The sequence below is a fragment of the Pristis pectinata genome, chromosome 8, assembly GCF_009764475.1.
Source record: "Pristis pectinata isolate sPriPec2 chromosome 8, sPriPec2.1.pri, whole genome shotgun sequence".
Lineage (NCBI taxonomy): Eukaryota > Metazoa > Chordata > Chondrichthyes > Rhinopristiformes > Pristidae > Pristis > Pristis pectinata.
This window is the reverse complement of record NC_067412.1, coordinates 93,612,247-93,630,622: the sequence shown is the minus strand read 5'-3', so window position 1 is coordinate 93,630,622 and position 18,376 is coordinate 93,612,247. Positions and strand designations below refer to the sequence as shown.

Below are 18,376 nucleotides of genomic sequence, written 5' to 3'. Positions count from 1 at the left end.
GCTGCTTCATAGCTGAGGGGAGCCTTTGCCCCATTAGATCTCTCCATCCCCATCAGATCTCTCCTCTCCCATCAATGTCCCACTCCTGGCACAGTGCTGAACCATTCCCCGGGGCAGTGTGCTGACACTCCAACGGCTGTGGTTTCACAGTGTATCTGCCAAGTTTCATTGTGACTCAAAGGAAGCAAACCAAGATAGGAGTCATGGAGTTATCTAGCATGGAAACAGGCCCTTCAGCCCAACTCATCCATTTTGACCAAGGCGCCCACCTGAGAAAGTCCCATTTGCCTGCATTTGGCCCATATCCTTCCAAACCTATCCTACGCATGTACCTGTCCGAATGTCTCTTAAATGTATTGGTGTTGGTTTATTATTGTCACTTGTACCGAGGTACATTGAAAAACTTGTCTTGCAAACCAATCGTACAGATCAATTCATTATACAGTGCAGTTACATTGAGTTAGTACAGAGTGCATAGATGTAGTACAAGTAAAAACAATAACAGTACAGAGTAAAGTGTCACAGCTACAGAGAAAGTGCAGAAAAACTTGGGGCATAGAACTGTACAGTACAGGATAGGCCCTTTGGCCCACGATGCCTGTGATGCCAAAACTAGTCTCAGCCTATCCAGTCTCTCCTTAGAACTCATGCCCTCCAGTCCCGGCAACGTCCTTGTGATATTTTTTTCTGCGCCTTCTCTGGCTTAATCACATCCTTCCTATAGCAATAGGAAATAAAAGATTTTAACTTCTTAAAAGCATGTCCCAATGGGGCAAATTGTTTCGGTGATACCCGAACTGGCGTTAATGCAGTGTGAAGTGGCCACTCAACACACCAAGAAGTGGGTGCCATCCAATTTCTGGATGGGATGGCTATATACAGTGTGGGGGTGTGTGCTAGGTCACTGACAGTGCTTCATTCAACACATGCAGGAGTTGCATTGGCTTCACAGGCACAGGGAGTTTGAAGGAAGAGTATGCTGTTGAGTCCAGACCCGTGTACTCCACCGGCTCCCTGTTGAGTTTGCAACTGAGAAGGGACTGGGAGTTCGCCAGCCGAGAGCGTAGCTCTGCAGAGTTACCCTACGTCAGTTCCTCGCTCGACTTCGTGAAATGTCACTAAGTTTTGAGTGTTCTTTCTGTTCCTGTAAGGATTTCTTGCCGGCTCGTTCATTTCCTCTGGCTTGTGTTTTCCGGGTTCTGCCTCTCAGTGGATGTCGATGCTTCCTGTGTTTGTCAGTTAGGCTGCAGCGACTGGGGCAGAGAGAGAGATTCACCATGAACTGACAGCGCCGAGGTGACCCTCCGACTGCTCGCCCAGGTGGAGGCGAGGGGAGGGGGATGGGGAGGCGCATTTGAACAACTTTTCAGTCGTGTTGAAGGATCAAAGTGGCCCGAAGATGGCTCGAGACTTTCCAGCCAAGAGCCTCGATAACATTGATCTGTCCTGCTTGCGGGTAAGTTGCATTTAACGTCTCTGCACTGTGGAGAGTTAGACTGAGAATATCTGAAGCTCTGTGAATTAACCCACAAGTCCGCTTCTGGGTAAATGTCAATGCAATTTGTTCATAGTCAAGGGCAAATGAGATCTTGAGTGATGGAACCTCCCAAACGTCAGTGCATGGAATCAGACAGGCTTTTAAAAATGAGTCTTGCATCAATTGGTGGAGTCCTTTCTTGGCAGAGAGTGCTCTGTCAGTCCTCTGTCCCTTATCAGACTGCTCGCTACTTCCAGTTGTTATTTGAGTGACTCGTCACCTTAGCATAGAGCCACACTTTTGCGGTTGTGCAAAAGATTAAAACCACTTTTGTCTGCAGAGGGGCCTGACTATGGCGAGAGCTCATCCTCTGGGCAACTGATATCAGCGTTGGGTTATTCACCTTTTTATTCGTTGAGAGGATTTCACATGCGTATAAAATCATGAGGGAGGACGGATAGGAGGAAGGCACGTCGTCTTTTCCCCAAGGCTGGAGAATAGAGAACTAGGAATTTCAGATGAGAGGGGCATCTTTTTCCACACGTGTTTGGAACGAGCTGCCAGAGAAAGTGGTTGAGATGGGTACAATGAAACCTAAAAGACAAATGGACAGGTACATGGATAGGAAAGGCTGAGAGAGATGTGGGAAAAATGGGACTAGCATAGATGGGCATCTTGGCCAGCATGGATGAGTTGGGCCGAAGGGCCTGTTTCTGTGCTGTATTACACTATGACCATCCCTAATTGCCCTCAAAGTGATGAGCCAACCACATTAGCGTCTCTCCAGTCGCATGTGCCAGACTGAGTAAAGATGGTTGATTTCCTCCGCTCAAAGATATTAGTGAGCCATAGTTCCTCAGCCTCGTGTTTCTTTAGCAGGCCATTCAGCCCATCTAGACCAGGCCAGCTCTCACATCAGTCCAATTCCCCCACACATTTTTCCTGCGACCCATTTCCTCTCATGTAGCCCTGTTTCTCCTGCCACCGTCCTACACTTAGGGGCAGTTTACAGTCGACAATTAACCAGCCAGCGCGTCTGTGGGATGTGGGAGGAAACTGGAGCACCCAACTGAAATCCGCGTAGTCACAGGGAGAGCGTGCAAACACGGCGCGACAGCAAAGGTCAGGAAACCGGGCTTAGTGGGACCGTGAGGCAGTAGAACTACCTGCCACACCATTGTGCCGTCCAGATGAGTTTTGTTACGACAATCTGGTAGTTTCATGGTTCATTGTCATTGACAAAAGGCTTTGTTATAAGTACTTAATTACTTGAATTTAAACTTCCCAGACACCTCCATTGAATCCATGGATTCAAACCCATGAACTTGGATCAATTCTTCAGAACTCTGGCTCCAGACCAGTAAAAGCACACCAGCACCTCTACTTTCTCAGAAGGCCAAGGAAATTTGGCATGTCCCGATGACCCTCACCAATTTTTTACAGATACACCATAGAAAGCATCCCGTCCAGATGCATCGTAGCTTGGTATGGCAATTGCTCTGCCCAAGATCGCTTGAAATTGCGGAGAGTTGTGGACACAGCTCAGTCCTTCATGCAAACCAGCCTCCCCTCCATTGACTGTTGTTGACACTTCCCACTGCCTCAGGAAGGCAGACAATGTAATCGAGGACTCCTCCAACCCTGGTCATTCTCTCTTTTCCCCTTCCCATTGGCCAAAAGATAAAAAGCCTGAGAACATATACCACCAGGCTCAAGGTTAGAAGCTAACCCGCAGTTATAAAACTTGAACAGACTTTTTATACGATAAAGATGAACTCTTGATCTCCCAATCTACCTCATTGTGGCCCTTGCACCTTATTTATCTACCTTCACTGTACTTTCTCGGTAACTGCAACATTATATTCTACATTCTTTTTACTTTTTACTATCTCGATGTACCTATGTGTGGTATCATCTGTCTGGATGGCACACAAAAGCTTTTCACTGTATCTCGGTACATGTGACAATAATAAACCAATTGTCAATTAACTTCAGCAACCTTCTATACTTTGTTGTTTAGATTACAACAGGACATTGATAGAATGCAGAGCTGGGCTGAGAAGTGGCAGATGGAGTTCAACCCAGAAAAGTGTGAAGCGATGCACTTCTGGAGATCGAATTTGAAGGCAGAATACAAGGTTAATGGCAGGACTCTTGGCAGTGTGGAGGAACAGAGGGATCTTGGGGTCCAATTCCATAGATCCCTCAAGGTTGCCGCACAGGTCGATAGGGTTATTAAGAAGGCACATGGTGTGTTGGTCTTCATTAGTCGGGGTACTGAGTTCAAGAGCCGCGAGGTAATGTTGCAGCTCAATAGAACTCTAGTTAGACTGCACTTGGAGTATTGTGTTCAGTTCTGGTCGCCTCATTATAGGAAGGATGTGGAAGCTTTAGAGAGGGTGCAGAGGAGATTTGCCAGGGTGCTGCCTGGATTGAAGAACATGTCTTATGAGGATAGGTTGAGTGATTTAGGGCTTTTCTCTTTGGAGAGAAGGAGAATGAGAGGTGACTTGATAGAGGTGTACAAGATGATAAGAGGCATAGGTCGAGTGGACAGTCAGAGACTTTTTCCCAGGATGACAATGGCTAACGAGGGGGCATAATTTTAAGGTGACTGGAGGAAGGTATAAGGGGGATGTCAGGGGTAAGTTTTTTACATAGAGAGTAGTGGGTGCATGGAACGCACTGCCTGCAGAGGTTGTGGGGGCAGATACATTAGGGACATTTAAGAGACTCTTAGATAGACTCATGAATGATAGAGAAATGGAGGGCTATGTGGGAGGGAAGGGTTAAATAGATCTTAGAGCAGGATAAAATATCAGCACAACATTGTGGGCCGAAGGGCCTGTACTGTGCTGTAATGTTCTGTGTTCATTCCAGCATACCCTCATTTTTAATCTATGCAATTTTGGGGGAGCAGATGTGTGTGTATCGTTTTTATAATCAATTGGGTTTGGAATTATGCATCTCTGTTAACAGAGGTTAGTGAATGAACTGTTTTTCGATTATTCGTTAAGTACAGTTTTCTTTCCTCAGGATCCTGCGGGAATATTTGAGTTGGTTGAAGTGGTTGGCAATGGGACCTACGGCCAAGTCTACAAGGTTAGAAACTCTTTAATTTACAAAAGTTGTGCTGACTGAAATTGCTTGAGTTTGATCAATGTAATGTGACAGATTCTCACAAGATGTATGCATTCATAAATTGGAGACGAGAAACTGCAGATGCTGGAAATCTGGAGTAACACACAAAAAAAAGTGCTGGAGGAACTCAGCAGGTCAGGCAGCATCTATGGAGGGAAATTTCCCTCCATAGATGCTGCCTGACCTGCTGAGTTCCTCCAGCAATTTTTTTGTGTGTTGCTGTACATTCACAAGTTATCTATTTCTGCATTGTGTCTTTTTAATGGTCCAGTGTGAGGCAGTATATATTGTTTCGATCCCTGCCACCCCAACTATCACACTGACATCTGAGATTGGGCGTATTCCTGAAGGTTTTGTCATGTTAAATCTCTCTTCCACCCACACTCTCAGCCCAGTTGGTAACACATTACGTTTTCCTATTGCCAGTACTGCTGTAACAAATAACTAGAGTTTACTGAGCATAGTAAACATTATTTACATCACTTCCATGACTTGCTGAAAGGTGAGGGTGGCAGAGGCAAGAACTCTCACAAGAGGTATCTAGACGTGCACTTAAATTACCAAGGCATAGAAGTCGATAGACCAAATGCTGATAAAAGGGATTAGTACAGATGGGTGCTTGATGGTTGGCATGGACATGGTGGGCTGAAGGGCCTGTTTCTGTGCTGCATAACTCTGTGACTCTTATCAGATGAAATTTTGGTTCCTAGTAATTCCAGGACATTGCTGAAAAGTTGGCAACCCAAATCCAATCAGACTTGGGTCTCTTGTCTGGTTGGGCACAGTTAATCTTTACATCAGGGAATTATCCTGCATTGCTAAACTCCAACTGCCATCATGCAGTCAAATCATTGGTTGTCTTCTGTGGACGAATTCCAGGTGGATAAGGAAATGGAGGGGAGGGGCCTGAAGGGACATGGGCTGAACGCAAGAAATTGGGACTAGCTCGGTGGACAACGTGGTCAGTATGGACCCATTGGGCCGAAGAGCCAGTATCCATGCTGTATTGCTCTATGACTCTATGAAATTATATTAGCGTTATGGGGCATTACCACAGGAAGCATCCAATTTCCTTAAGGGTGGGGCAGGAAACAAGCATGAACACTTTAAAACTTGTCGCAAATCCTTGTAATGGGGCAGAGAATGGGGCTTTCAGTGCCCCTGGCCATATTGTTGACCATGGGGTAATTTGGACAGAGGAACCTGGATCCATATAGCTGTAGAGCTCTCTGAAGCAAATATCTGGGTGACCTGCAAGCTGATGGACATCTTGTCTCCAAGTTTCCTGCAATTCCCTCATATGCCACAATCATGTAGAGCTAGCAACACACCATTCATTGTTTTTGCCCTCTGAAACCCCCTCAGTCGACCTCTGATGTCACAGGCGGCCCTGGTGTTATCATGAGTCAGTCCTCAATGGGAGCATCCAACAGAGAAACAAAAGTGCCCTCTGACAATTATTTTGCCTTGCTCCACCCTGCATGTGTCAAATAACTTGGGTGGGTGGGGAAATTGACATTACTTTACACAATAAAATTCAAAATTATTTTAAATTAGAAGTCAAAATACAGTTTGTTGGATCAAATGTTCAGTAGGCCCACACTACAATGGGTCTTCATGTGTTCAAACAACCACTTAGATAAGATGTCTTTATTAGTCACATGTACATCAAAACACACAGTGAAATGCATCTTTTGCATAGAGTGTTCTGGGGGCAGCCCACAAGTGTCGCCACGCTTCCGGCGCCAACATAGCACGCCCACAACTTCCTAACCCGTACGTCTTTGGAATGTGGGAGGAAACCGGAGCACCCGGAGGAAACCCACACAGACACGGGGAGAATGCACAAATTCCGTACAGACAGTGGCCGGAATTGAACCTGGGTCGCTGGAGCTGTAATAGTGTTACACTAACCGCTCCTACTGTGCCTGCCTCTAAAAGTCTGATGCTCCACCGGCTGAGCTATCTGGGCCCTGAGCTTAGGACCTAATATGCGGAAGTTTGTTAAACTGAGCATGATTTACAAGGCACTGTGTACCTGATTTCTGGCACTTTAGCTTTTGTGTCAGAAAGTGTCCCTCTCCAGAGACACACAAAATTCTGCAGACGCTGGAATCCAGAGCAATACACAAAAAGTGCTGGAGGAACTCAGCAGGTCAGGCAGCATCCACGGAGGGAAATAAACAGTCGACGTTTCGGGCCGAGATCCTTCATCAGGACTGGAAAGGAAGAGGGCAGAAGCCAAGATAAGAACATGGGGGGAGGGGGAGGAGCACACACAGGCAAGGGATAGGTGTGTCCAGGGGATAGGTGAGTTCAGGTGAGGGGGGGGAAGGTAGGTGGGTGGGGGAGGGTGAAAAGATGTAATAAGCTGAGAGGAGATAGATTGAAGAGGCAAAGGGCTGAAGAAGGAGGAATCTTGTAGGAGAGGGCAGTGGACCATGGAATAAAGGATGGGGGAGGGGAGGAGATGGACAGGTCATCAAGCCGGGAAAGGGAGCAATGGGAATCAGGGAAGACAAAGGAGTGAGGGATAAGAAAAAGAAGGGGTGGATTAGAGAAGTTAGAGAAATCGATGTTGAGGCCATCAGGTTGGAGACTCCCAAGGCGGAATATGAGGTGTTGCTCCTCCAACCTGCGCCTGGCCTCAACGTGGCAGTAGAGGAGGCCATGGACAGACGTCAGTATGGGACATCTGTTCCCATGATGAGGCTTTCCATTCTAGGACATCAGAGATGTCCTGCTTTTTTAGTGACTTGGGTTTCCCTTCCATCACCATCAATGCTGCCCATACCCGTATCTCTTCCACTTCCCACACGGCTGGACCTTAGCCCTTCCCCCCACCGACATAACAGGGACAGGGTTCCCCTTGTCCTCACCTACCACCCCATGAGACTCTGCATCCAACACATCATTCTCCGCAACTGCTGCCACCTCTAACAGGATCCTACCACCAGGCACATCTTCCCCTCACCCCTTTCTCTCCGCTTTCCGCAGGGACCGCTCTCTCTGTGACTCCATTATCGTCTCTCCCCACTGATAACTCCATTGGCACTTATGCCTGCAACTGCACTAAGTGCTACATCTGTCCCTACACCTCTTCCTCACCACCATTCAGGGTCCCAGACAATGCTTTCAGGTGAGGCAGCGCTACACCTGTGAGTCCGACGGGTGTCATTTATTGCATCCGGTGCTCCCAGTGCAGCCTCCTGTGTATCAGCGAGACCCGACGCAGATTGGGTGACCACTTCGTCGAGCACCTTCGCTCCATCTGCTGCGACAGCCAGGACTTCCTGGTGGCCACACAGTTCAATTCCACATCCCACTCCCATACTGACATGTCTATCCATGGCCTCCTCTACTGCCACGTTGAGGCCAGGCGCAGGTTGGAGGAACAACACCTCATATCACCTTGTTGTGACCTTGCACCTTATTGCACTGCACTTTCTCTATAGCTGTGACACTTTACTCTGTACTGTTATTGTTTTGACTTGCACTACCTCAATGCACTCTGTACTAACTCAATGTAACTGCATTGTGTAATAAATTGACCTGTACGATCGGTTTGTAAGACAAGCTTTTCACTGTACCTCAGTACAAGTGACAATAATAACCCGATACCCATCTCCCCACCTACATCTGTGGGATTGTCTCCTCCATACCCTCCCCAGACACTCATAGAAAGGACCCAACAGTTTCCCTTCATTCAGTTAGTGAAGGAAAAGCAGGTGGGGAAGGGCCTTTGAACACAGTAGATGTGCAAACCCTATGTTAGTAGACCATGATATTTTGGGGCTTGGGAGCAACAGAACAATTTAGAGGGGATCTGAAGAAGATCAGCCAGAGGATGGTTGAAATCTGGAATACACTGCCTGAAATACAACATTTATCTGGACAAACATTTCAATTGCCAAGGTATAAAAGGCTACTGATCAAAATGCTTGTAAATTGGATTAGTATTGGAGACACAAGAGACTGCAGATGCTGGAATCTGGTGCAAGAAACAAGCTGCTGGAGGAACTCAGGAGGCCAGGGAGCATCTGTGGAGGATAGCCTTGTCAGTCCAGATGAAGGGTCTTGACTTAAAATGTTGACTGTCCATTTCCCTCCATCGATGCCTCCTGACTCTCTGAGTTACTCCGGCAGCTTATTTTTTTGCCCTTCGGCCCACAATGTTGTGCCGACATTTTACCCTGCTCTAAGATCTGTCTAACCCTTCCCTCCCACATAGCCCCCTATTTTTCTATCATTCATGTGTCTATCTAAGAGTATCTTAAATGTCCCTAATGTATCTGCCCCCACAACCTCTGCCAGCAGTGCGTTCCATGTACCCACCACTCTCTGTGTGAAAAACTTAACTCTGACATCCCCTTTATATCTTCCTCCAATCACCTTAAAATTATGTACCCTCGTGTTAGCCATTGTTGCCCTGGGAAAAAGTCTCTGACTGTCCACTCGATCTATGCCTCTTATCATCTTGTGCACCTCTATCAAGTCACCTCTCATCCTCCTTCTCTCCAAAGAGAAAATCCTTAGCTCGCTCAACCTATCCTCCTAAACTATGCTCTCCAATCCAGGCAATATCCTGGTAAATCTCTGCACTCTCTCTAAAGCTTCCATATCCTTCCTTCAATAGGTTGATGGGTGCCTTGTGGTAAAAGTTGACATGGTGGCCCAAAAGCTTGTTGCTGTGCAGTGTGAATCCAGGATTCTAATTTTGCAGGAGCAGATCCGTATACGGTGCACCACACATTTACCAGGTGTTTGCAGCTACTGCATATTGGAGGATTACAGACAGTGATTTATCAGTTACAATGAGATGGACTTTTATAATGAAAAACATCATGATGCTGGAGGAACTCAGCAGGCCAGGCAGCATCTGTGGAGAAAAGCAGGTGGTCAACGTTTTGGGTCAGGACTGAAGATAGGAAAACGGGAAGCCCAATATATAGGAGGAAAAACCAGAGCAGTGATAGGTGGACAAAAGAGGGGAGGCGGGGTGGGCACAAGGAGGTGATAGGTAGATGCAGGTGGACTTTCAACCTCACAATCTACCTCGTTATGGCTTGGCACCTTATTGTCTGCCTGCACTGCACTTTCTCTGTAACTGTAACACTTTATTCTGCATTCTGTTATTGTTTTCCCTTGTACTACCTCAATGCACTGATGTGATGAAATGATCTGTATGGACGGCAGGCAAAACAAAGTTTTTCACTGTACCTCGGTACATGTGACAATAATAAACCAATTTACTAGTTTCAAACAACTACGATTCACCTGCCTGTTTTACGTACTTGCAAAGTTAGTTTGTTCATTCCTTTGTTCCTTGCTTTTAAATCTGCTTATATTTTTAGATTTCGAGCACCTTCACTGCAAATTCCACATAAAAATAAAATACAGGATGCTGCCTGGGTTAGAGGGCATGTGCTATAAGGAGAGATTGGACAAACTGGGGTTGTCTTCTCTGGAGCAGCAGAGGCTGAGGGGAGACCTAAGAGAATTTTATAAAATTATGAGATGCACAGACAGAGTAGACAGCCAGTATCCTTTTCTCAGGGCTGAAATGTCTTAAAAAAAACTAGAGGGTATATATTTATGGTGAGAGGGGGAATGTGCGGAGCAAGTTTTTTTACACAGAGTGGTGGGTGCCTGGGATGCGCTGCCAGGACTGGTAGTAGAGGAGTTTGAGAGGCTCTTAGACAGGCACATGAATATGCAGAGAATGGAGGGATTTGGACCATGTGCAGGCAGAAAGTGTCATTGACTTAATTAGTACAGCACAACATCATGGACTGAAGGGCCTATTCCGGTGCTGTACTGTTCTATGTTCTAAAATATGCTTTATGTCTTATTACAACACAGGAGGCCATTCAGCCCGTGGTGGCTCCCAGCATGCTATCCCATCAGTCCAACTCCTCTTCCCTTTACCCCTGCTACTTATTCCCTCTCATGTTCACCCACTCCTTACTGGCTCTTTTGCCACTTACCTTACACTCGGGGGTAATTCACAGCGGCCAATTAACTAACATTGGGATGTGGGAGGAAACCGGAGCATGCAGGGGAAATCCATGCGGTTATGAGGGGAGCATGCAAACTCCACACAGACAGCACCCAAGGTCAGATCTAACTGGGGTCCCTGGAGCAATGAAGCAGCAGCTCTACCTACTGCCCCACTCCTAAACATCTTTCAGCATCGTTGCAGTTTTGATTTAAAATTGTCAGATGCAGCACTTTGGCACAGTTAAACTGCTCTCTCAAAGTTCCAGTAATTTGTGTTCAATCCTGACCTCCAGTGCTGTCTGCGTAGAGTTTACACGTTCTCCATGTGGCCACGTGGGTTTCCCCTGGGTACTCCAGTTTCCCAAAGATACACAGGTAGGTAGGTTAGTTGACAATTGTACATTGCCCTTAGTGTGCAGATGAAAGAATTTGGGGGAAGGAATGAAAGGAGAATGAAGTAGGATCAGTGTAGATGGACATGTGCTGGTTGGTACAGTCTCAATGGGCCAAATGGCCTGTAACCGTATGGAATTTCAGACTTCATTCCTACTTTTAAATACACTTCTTTCTGCAAGCCATTGCTTCGCAGCCAGTATACAACAACCTTGTTTTTCCCTCCGTCCTAATTTTAAACCAGATGCTGTGGTTGAAATACAATTCAATTACATTTTGTTCGATTGTTTACACAGATTGCCGTTTCCTTTCCCATTCGAACGATTGTTGTGTCCCTGGGTCCTTGCTCTCCTTCCTGAGTTTGCTTTGAGTAAAGTTTACTGCTGCTATTCTGTTCAACTCTTGCTTCCATCAAAGGGAGCCTAGGGTTGATCACAAGCTGTCAACAAAACCTGTGATTCATACCTGCAACTTATCTTCTGAAATATTGGTGAGCCCATGCTATAGGATGTCCTGAACTAGAACAAAACACTTCAAGCTCAATATTGTGGAACAGGAGCAAGCAATGTTTTTTGACAAGATTTGGTATTGGTATTGGTTTCTTGTTGTCACTTGTACCGAGATACAGTGAAAACATTGTCTTGCATATCGATCATACAGATCAATTCATTACACAGTGCAGTTACATTGAGTTAGTACAGAGTGCATTGATGTAGTACAGGTAAAAACAATAACAGTACAGAGTATAGTGTCAAGCTACAGAGAGAGTGCAGTGCAATAAGGTGCAAGGTCACAACGAGGTAGATCGTGAGGTCATAGTCCATCTCACTGTATAAGGGAACCGTTCAATAGTCTTATCACAGTGGGGCAGAAACTGTCCTTAAAACTGGTGGTACGTGCCCTCAGGCTCCTGTATCTTCTACCTGACGGAAGAGGAGAGAAGAGAGAATGACCCGGGTGGGTGGGGTCTTTGATTATGCTGGCTGCTTCACCAAGACAGCGACAGGTAAAGACAGAGTCCAAGGAGGGGAGGCTGGTGTCCGTGATCCGCTGAGCTGTGTCCACAAGTCTCTGCAGTGTCTTGAGGTCCTGGGCAGAGCAGTTGCCAGACCAAGCTGTGATGCATCTGGATAGGATGCTTTCTATGGTACATCGATAAAAGTTGGTGAGTGTCAAAGGGGACAAACTGAATTTCTTTAGCCTCCTGAGGAGGTAGAGGCGCTGGTGAGCATCTACGTGATTTGACCAGGACAGGCTATTGGTGATGTTCACTCCCAGGAACTTGAAGCTCTGAACCCTCTCGACCTCAGCACCGTTGAGGCAGACAGGTGCATGTACACCGCCCCCTTTCCTGAAGTCAATGACCAGCTCTTTTGCATTGTTGACATTGAGGGAAAGGTAGTTGTCATGACACCATTCCACTAAGCTCTCTATCTCCTTCCTGTACTCCAAATCATCGCTGTTTGAGATACGGCCTACAATGGTGGTATCATCTGCAAACTTGTAGATGGAGTTAGAGCAGAATATGGCCACACAGTCATGAGCTTATAGGGACTAGAATAGAGGGCTGAGGACACAGCCTTGTGGGGCACCAGTTTTGAGAATAATTGTGCCAGAGGTACCATAGAACAATACGGCACAATACTGGCCCTTCGGCCCATGATGTTGTGCCGCCCTTCAAGCCACACCTAAGACTATCTAACCCCTTCCTCCTACATATCCCTCTAACTTAAATTCCTCCATATGCTTATCTAACAATCTCTTGAACTTGCCCAATGTATCAGCCTCCACCACGACCCCAGGCAGCGCATTCCATGCACCAACAACTCTCTGGGTGAAAAACCTCCCTCTGACATCACCCTTGAACTTCCCACCTAATACCTTAAAACCATGTCCTCTTGTTTTGAGCATTGGTGCCCTGGGAAAGAGATGCTGGCTGTCCACTCTATCTATTCCTCTCAATATCTTGTATACCTCTATCATGTCTCCCCTCATCTTCCTCCTCTCCAATGAGAACAGCCCCAGCTCCTTTAGTCTCTCCTCATAATCCATACTCTCTAATCCAGGCAGCATCCTGGTAAATCTCCTCTGCACCATTTCCAACGCCTCCACATCCTTCCTATAATGAGGCAGCCAGAACTGGACACATTACTCTAAGTGTGGCTTAACCAGAGTTCTGTAAAGCTGCATCATCACTTCGCGGCTCTTAAACTTGATCTCCCGATTTATGAAAGCTAACATCCCATAAGCTTTCTTAACTACCCTATCTACCTGCAAGGCAACTTTCAATGATCTGTAGATATGAACCCCCAGATCCCTCTGCTCCTCTACACTGCCCAGAATCCTGCCATTAACCTTGTACTCTGCCTTGGAGTTTGTCCTTCCAAAGTCTACTACCTCACACTTCTCTGGATTGAACTCCATCTGCCACTTGTCAGCCCAGCTCTGCATCCTATCAATATCCCTCTGTAAGCTTTGACAGCCCTCCACACTATCCACAACACCACCGATCTTTGTGTCATCTGCAAACTTGCTAACCCAGCCTTCCACCCCCTCATCTAAGTCATTAATAAATATCACAAAAAGTAGAGGTCCCAGAACCGATCCCTGTGGGACACCACTAGTCACAGCCCTCCAATCCGAATGCACTCCCTCCACCACAACCCTCTGCTTTCTACAGGCAAGCCAATTTTGAATCCACACGGCCAAGCTTCCCTGGATCCCTTAGCCTCTGACCTTCTGAAGAAGCCTGCCATGTGGAACCTTGTCAAACACCTTACTAAAATCCATGTAGACCACATCCACTGCACTACCCTCATCAATCTTCCTGGTCACCTCCTCAAAGAACCCTATCAGGCTTGTGAGGCAAGATCTTCCCTTCACAAAGCCATGCTGGCTGTCCCTAATCAGTCCATGTTTCTCTAAATGCTCATAGATCCCATATCTTAGAATCCTCTCCAACAGCTTACCCACCACAGACGTAAGGCTCACTGGTCTGTAATTCCCTGGACTATCCCTACTACCTTTTTTGAATAATGGGACAACATTTGCCACCCTCCAATCCTCCGGTACCATCCCTGTGGACAACGAGGACTCAAAGATCCTTACCAATGGTTTAGCAATCTCCTCCCTCACGTCATGAAGCAGCCTGGGGAATATTCCGTCAGGCCCCGGGGACTTATCTGTCCTAATATTTTCTAACAACTCCAATACATCCTCTCTCTTAATATCTACATACTCTAGAACATTACCCTCACCTACACTGTTCTCAGCACCATCAAGACCTCTCTCCTTGGTGAATACTGAAGAGAAGTATTCATTGAGAACCTCACCCATTTCCACAGCTTCCAGGCACATCCTCCCACCTTTGTCTTTAATCGGACCTACCTTTACCCCAGCCATCCTTCTGCTCTTTACATACTAGAAAAAAGCCTTGGGATTCTCCTTGACCCTACTCGCCAAAGCCTTTTCATGTCCCCTTCTCACTCTCCTCAGCCCCTTCTTAAGTTCCTTCCTTGCTACTCTATATTCCTCACGAGCCCTGTCCAATCCTTGCTGCTTACACCTTATGTATGCTGCCTTCTTCCTAACTAATTGTTCCACCTCTCTTGTCACCCATGGTTCCTTCACCCTACCATTCCTTCTCCGCCTCACTGGGACAAATTTATCCCTAACATCCTGCAAAAGATCCCTGAACATCGACCACACCTCCATAGTACATTTCCCTTCAAAAATGTCACCCCAATTTACACTCCCCAAGTTCTTGCCTTATAGCCTCATAATTCGCCTTCCTGTCCTCTTTGCTCCTATCCCTGTCCATGACAATTCTAAAGGTTATGGACCAATGGTCACTGTCCCCCAGATGCTCACCCACCGATAGATCTGTCACCTGACCCGGTTCATTACCTAAAACTAGATCTAATATGGCATTCCTTCTAGTCGGCCTGTCAACATACTGTGTCGGAATCCGTCCTGGACACACTTAACAAACTGCGCCCCGTCTAAACCTTTGGCACTAAGTAGGTGCCAATCAATATTTGGATAGTTGAAGTCTTCCGTTATAATAACCCTGTTATTTTCACATCTCTCCAAAAACTGTCTCCCAATCTGCTCCTCAGTATCCCTACTGCTACCGGGGGGCCTATGGAATACTCCCAGGAGGGTAACTGCCCCTTTCTTATTCCTAACTTCCACCCATATTGTCTCTAGAGAGGATCCTTCTACATTATCCACCCTTTCTGCAGCTGTAACCATTTCCCTGACCAGTATCGCCACCCCTCCTCCTCTTATTCCCCCTCTCCCTATCCCTTTTAAAACACTGAAAACCAGGAATATTCAATATCCATTCCTGCCCTGATGTCAGCCATGTCTCTGTAATAGCCATAATATCATAGTCCCATGTACTTATCCAAGCTCTCAGTTCATCTCCCTTATTCCTGATGCTTCTCGCCTTCAAGTAAATGCACTTTAGCCCATCCACCTTACTACTTTTATAGCCTGTACTCTGCTTCTCCTTCCTCAAAGCCTCTCTACCTGTCAGATCTGACTTTTCCCCATCCCCTTCTTCCTCTGACCTACTCCTCCGGTTCCTTTCCCCCTTGCAATCTAGTTTAAACCCTCCTGAACCACGCTAACAAACCTGGCCGCAAGGATATTGGCCCCCCTCATGTTCGGGTGTAACCCGTCCTCTTTGTACAGGTCCCACCTTCCCCAGAAGAGATCCCAATGATCCAACAACTAAAACCCTCCCTCCTGCACCAACCTCTCAGCCACGCATTTATCTGCCATCTCCTCCTATTCCCACCTTCACTATCGTGTGGCACTGGCAGCAATCCTGAGATCGCTACCCTCGAGGTCCTGTCCTTCAGCCTTCTGCCTAGCTCGCTAAACTCACTTTTCAGGACCTCATCCCTCTTCCCACCTATGTCGTTGGTACCAACATGAACCACGACTTCTGGCTGTTCTCCCTCCCGCTCTAGGTATTGCTGCCTATCCTCACTGATTGCGGTCTGTTGGTTAGAAAGTCAAGGATCCAGTTACAGAGGGAGGTGTTGAGTCCTAGGTCTAGGAGTTTGGTGACAAGCTTGCTTGGGATTATTGTATTGAAGGCAGAACTGTAGTCAATAAACAATAGTCTAACGTAGGTGTCTTTACTATCGAGATGCTCCAGAACAGAATGTAGGGCCAGGGAGGCGGTGTCCGCTGTAGACCTGTTTCGGCAGTAGGCGAATTGCAGTGGGTCAAGGTTGTCTGGGAGGCTGGAGTTGATGCGTGCCATGGCCAGCCTCTCAAAGCACTTCACTTTGGTGGATGTCAGAGCCACCGGTCGGTAGTCATTGAGGCATGTTACCTTGCTTTTCTTCGGTACCGGGATGATAGTGCTCTTCTTAAAACAGGTAGGAACCTGAGATTGAAGCAGGGAGAGGTTAAGTATGTCTGCTTAATTCTGCCAGCTGATCAGCACAAGATCTGAACACACAGTCAGGGACACCATCTGGGCCAGATGCTTTCCTCGTGTTCACTCTCCGGAGACTGATCTTACGTCCTCGACAGTGACCACAGGTTCAGTTGCATTGGAGGCTGTCAGGGTGGGTGGTGACAATCCACTTCCCTTCTGTTCAAAACACGCATAGAATGCGTTAAGCTCATCAGGAAGGGATGCGCTGTTGTTAACTATGCAGCCCGACTTCGTCTTGTAGCCTGTTACGGCATGTAAGCCCTGCCATAACTGACAGCTGGTCTGGGACTCTATTTTGAGTCAGTATTGCCTCTTGGCATCCCTGATAGCTTTCCGAAGGTCATATCTCGATTTCTTGTACAGATCAGGATCACCAGATTTGTGTGCAGCAGTCCTCTCCTTCAGTAGGGAGTGGATCTCCCGGTTCATCCATGGCTTCCTGTTTGGGAACACCTGTATTGACCTCTTTGGTACACAGTCTGCCACAGACTTGCTGATAAAGTCTGTGATGGTGGTGACATACTCATCTAGGCTGGCAGCTGAGTCTTTGAACATGGACCAGTCCACTGTCTCAAAGCAGTCATGTAGGAGCTCATCTGCTTCCTCAGACCAGCACTGCACGACTCTCTGTACCGGATCCTCCTGTTTCAGTTTCTGTTTGTATGCAGGGAGGAGGAGCACAGCCTGGTGGTCTGATTTCCCAAAGTGAGGATGAGGGGTGGCTCGGAAGGCACCTTTGATGGTTGTATAGCAGTGGTCAAGGGTGTTGGCGCCCCAGTGGGATAGGAGACATGCTGGTAGTATTTTGGTAACACACTCTTGAGGTTGGCCTGATTGAAGTCACCTGCGATAATGAAGAGGGCCTCAGGATATCCTGTCTCAAGGTTACGGAGTATAGCTCATTGAGTGCAGGCTTCATGTCCGTCTGTGGTGGGATGTAGACTGCCATCAGGATAGCTGAAGTGAACTCCCTTGGCAGATAGAATGGTCGACACTTCACCGTTAGATATTCCAGGCTGGATGAGCAGGAGCTCGCCAGGGCCGTCACGTCTGAGCACCACGTTATTGATTAAGAAGCAGACCCCTCCACCTTTAACTTTGCCTGAGGACGCCGTATGGTCCATTTGATGAATTGAGAAGCCCTCAGGTTGAATAGCACAGTCAGGTGAGGCAGGTGTAAACCACATTTCAGTGAGACATAGCACACAACAGTCCCTCAGATCCTTCCCATGACCAAGTTTGTCTAAGAATGGTGTACTTAATGGACTACCTTTGTAAACTAATAGAATTGGCTCTCTTCAGGAGAAAAACAAGTTCATGCCAAGATAACAAAAAATCACGAGTTTCAGTAAAAAGCTTTTTAAGTTCCATCTATCCAAGTGAAGGAAAGATTTATCTGAGGGTTTTATATTTAGTGTTCTCGATATTAACTAGCTTTTCAGCTTTTGAATTTCTGGATTCCTTTTCTGTTTCTGCAGTTGGAGTGGTTCAGTTAACTGTGACTGCCTTGGGCTTGAATAACTTGTAGGGAGTCATGCAGGACGCGAATGAGAAGGAAAAGAGCCTCCAAGTGTTGGATCACATCTCCAGGAATCATTTATCAGCTTGGCTCAAAATGATTCACCAGTCCTAAGCTGCCTGGGTGGGCAATTGTCCATGTTCCACACAGGGGTTTGGATGAACAATAGCTTGGCATTGTTTAATGCACTATCCTAGAGGCAACTAATTCCAAAGGCCCCAGATCATTTCCCATTGGACTTGAGTTAAGACAGTGCCAAAGGCAATGATTGAAAGTGCAGAGCAACAAAGCTCACTGTAACTGGAGGACGTACACACAATCATACGTTAGGGAAGGAGGAGGTCACTTGGATCCTCGAGCCTGCTCCACCTCTCAACTGATTGGGATC

The 18,376-nt window shown here is 46.8% G+C and overlaps 1 protein-coding gene across 4 annotated transcripts in view; it reads left to right on the top strand.

Moving 5' to 3' along the window:
• The first annotated feature begins 993 nt into the window (after positions 1-993).
• si:zfos-2326c3.2 (mitogen-activated protein kinase kinase kinase kinase 4) overlaps positions 994-18,376 on the top strand; it is a 264,594-nt gene continuing 247,211 nt past the window's right edge. For all 4 annotated transcript variants that reach the window (XM_052020805.1, XM_052020803.1, XM_052020804.1 and 1 more), the window contains exons 1-2: positions 994-1,456; positions 4,514-4,579. In XM_052020805.1, coding sequence (XP_051876765.1) covers positions 1,400-1,456; positions 4,514-4,579 — 123 coding nt within the window. In that variant the 5' untranslated portion in view covers positions 994-1,399. The remainder of the gene's footprint in view (positions 1,457-4,513; positions 4,580-18,376) is intronic.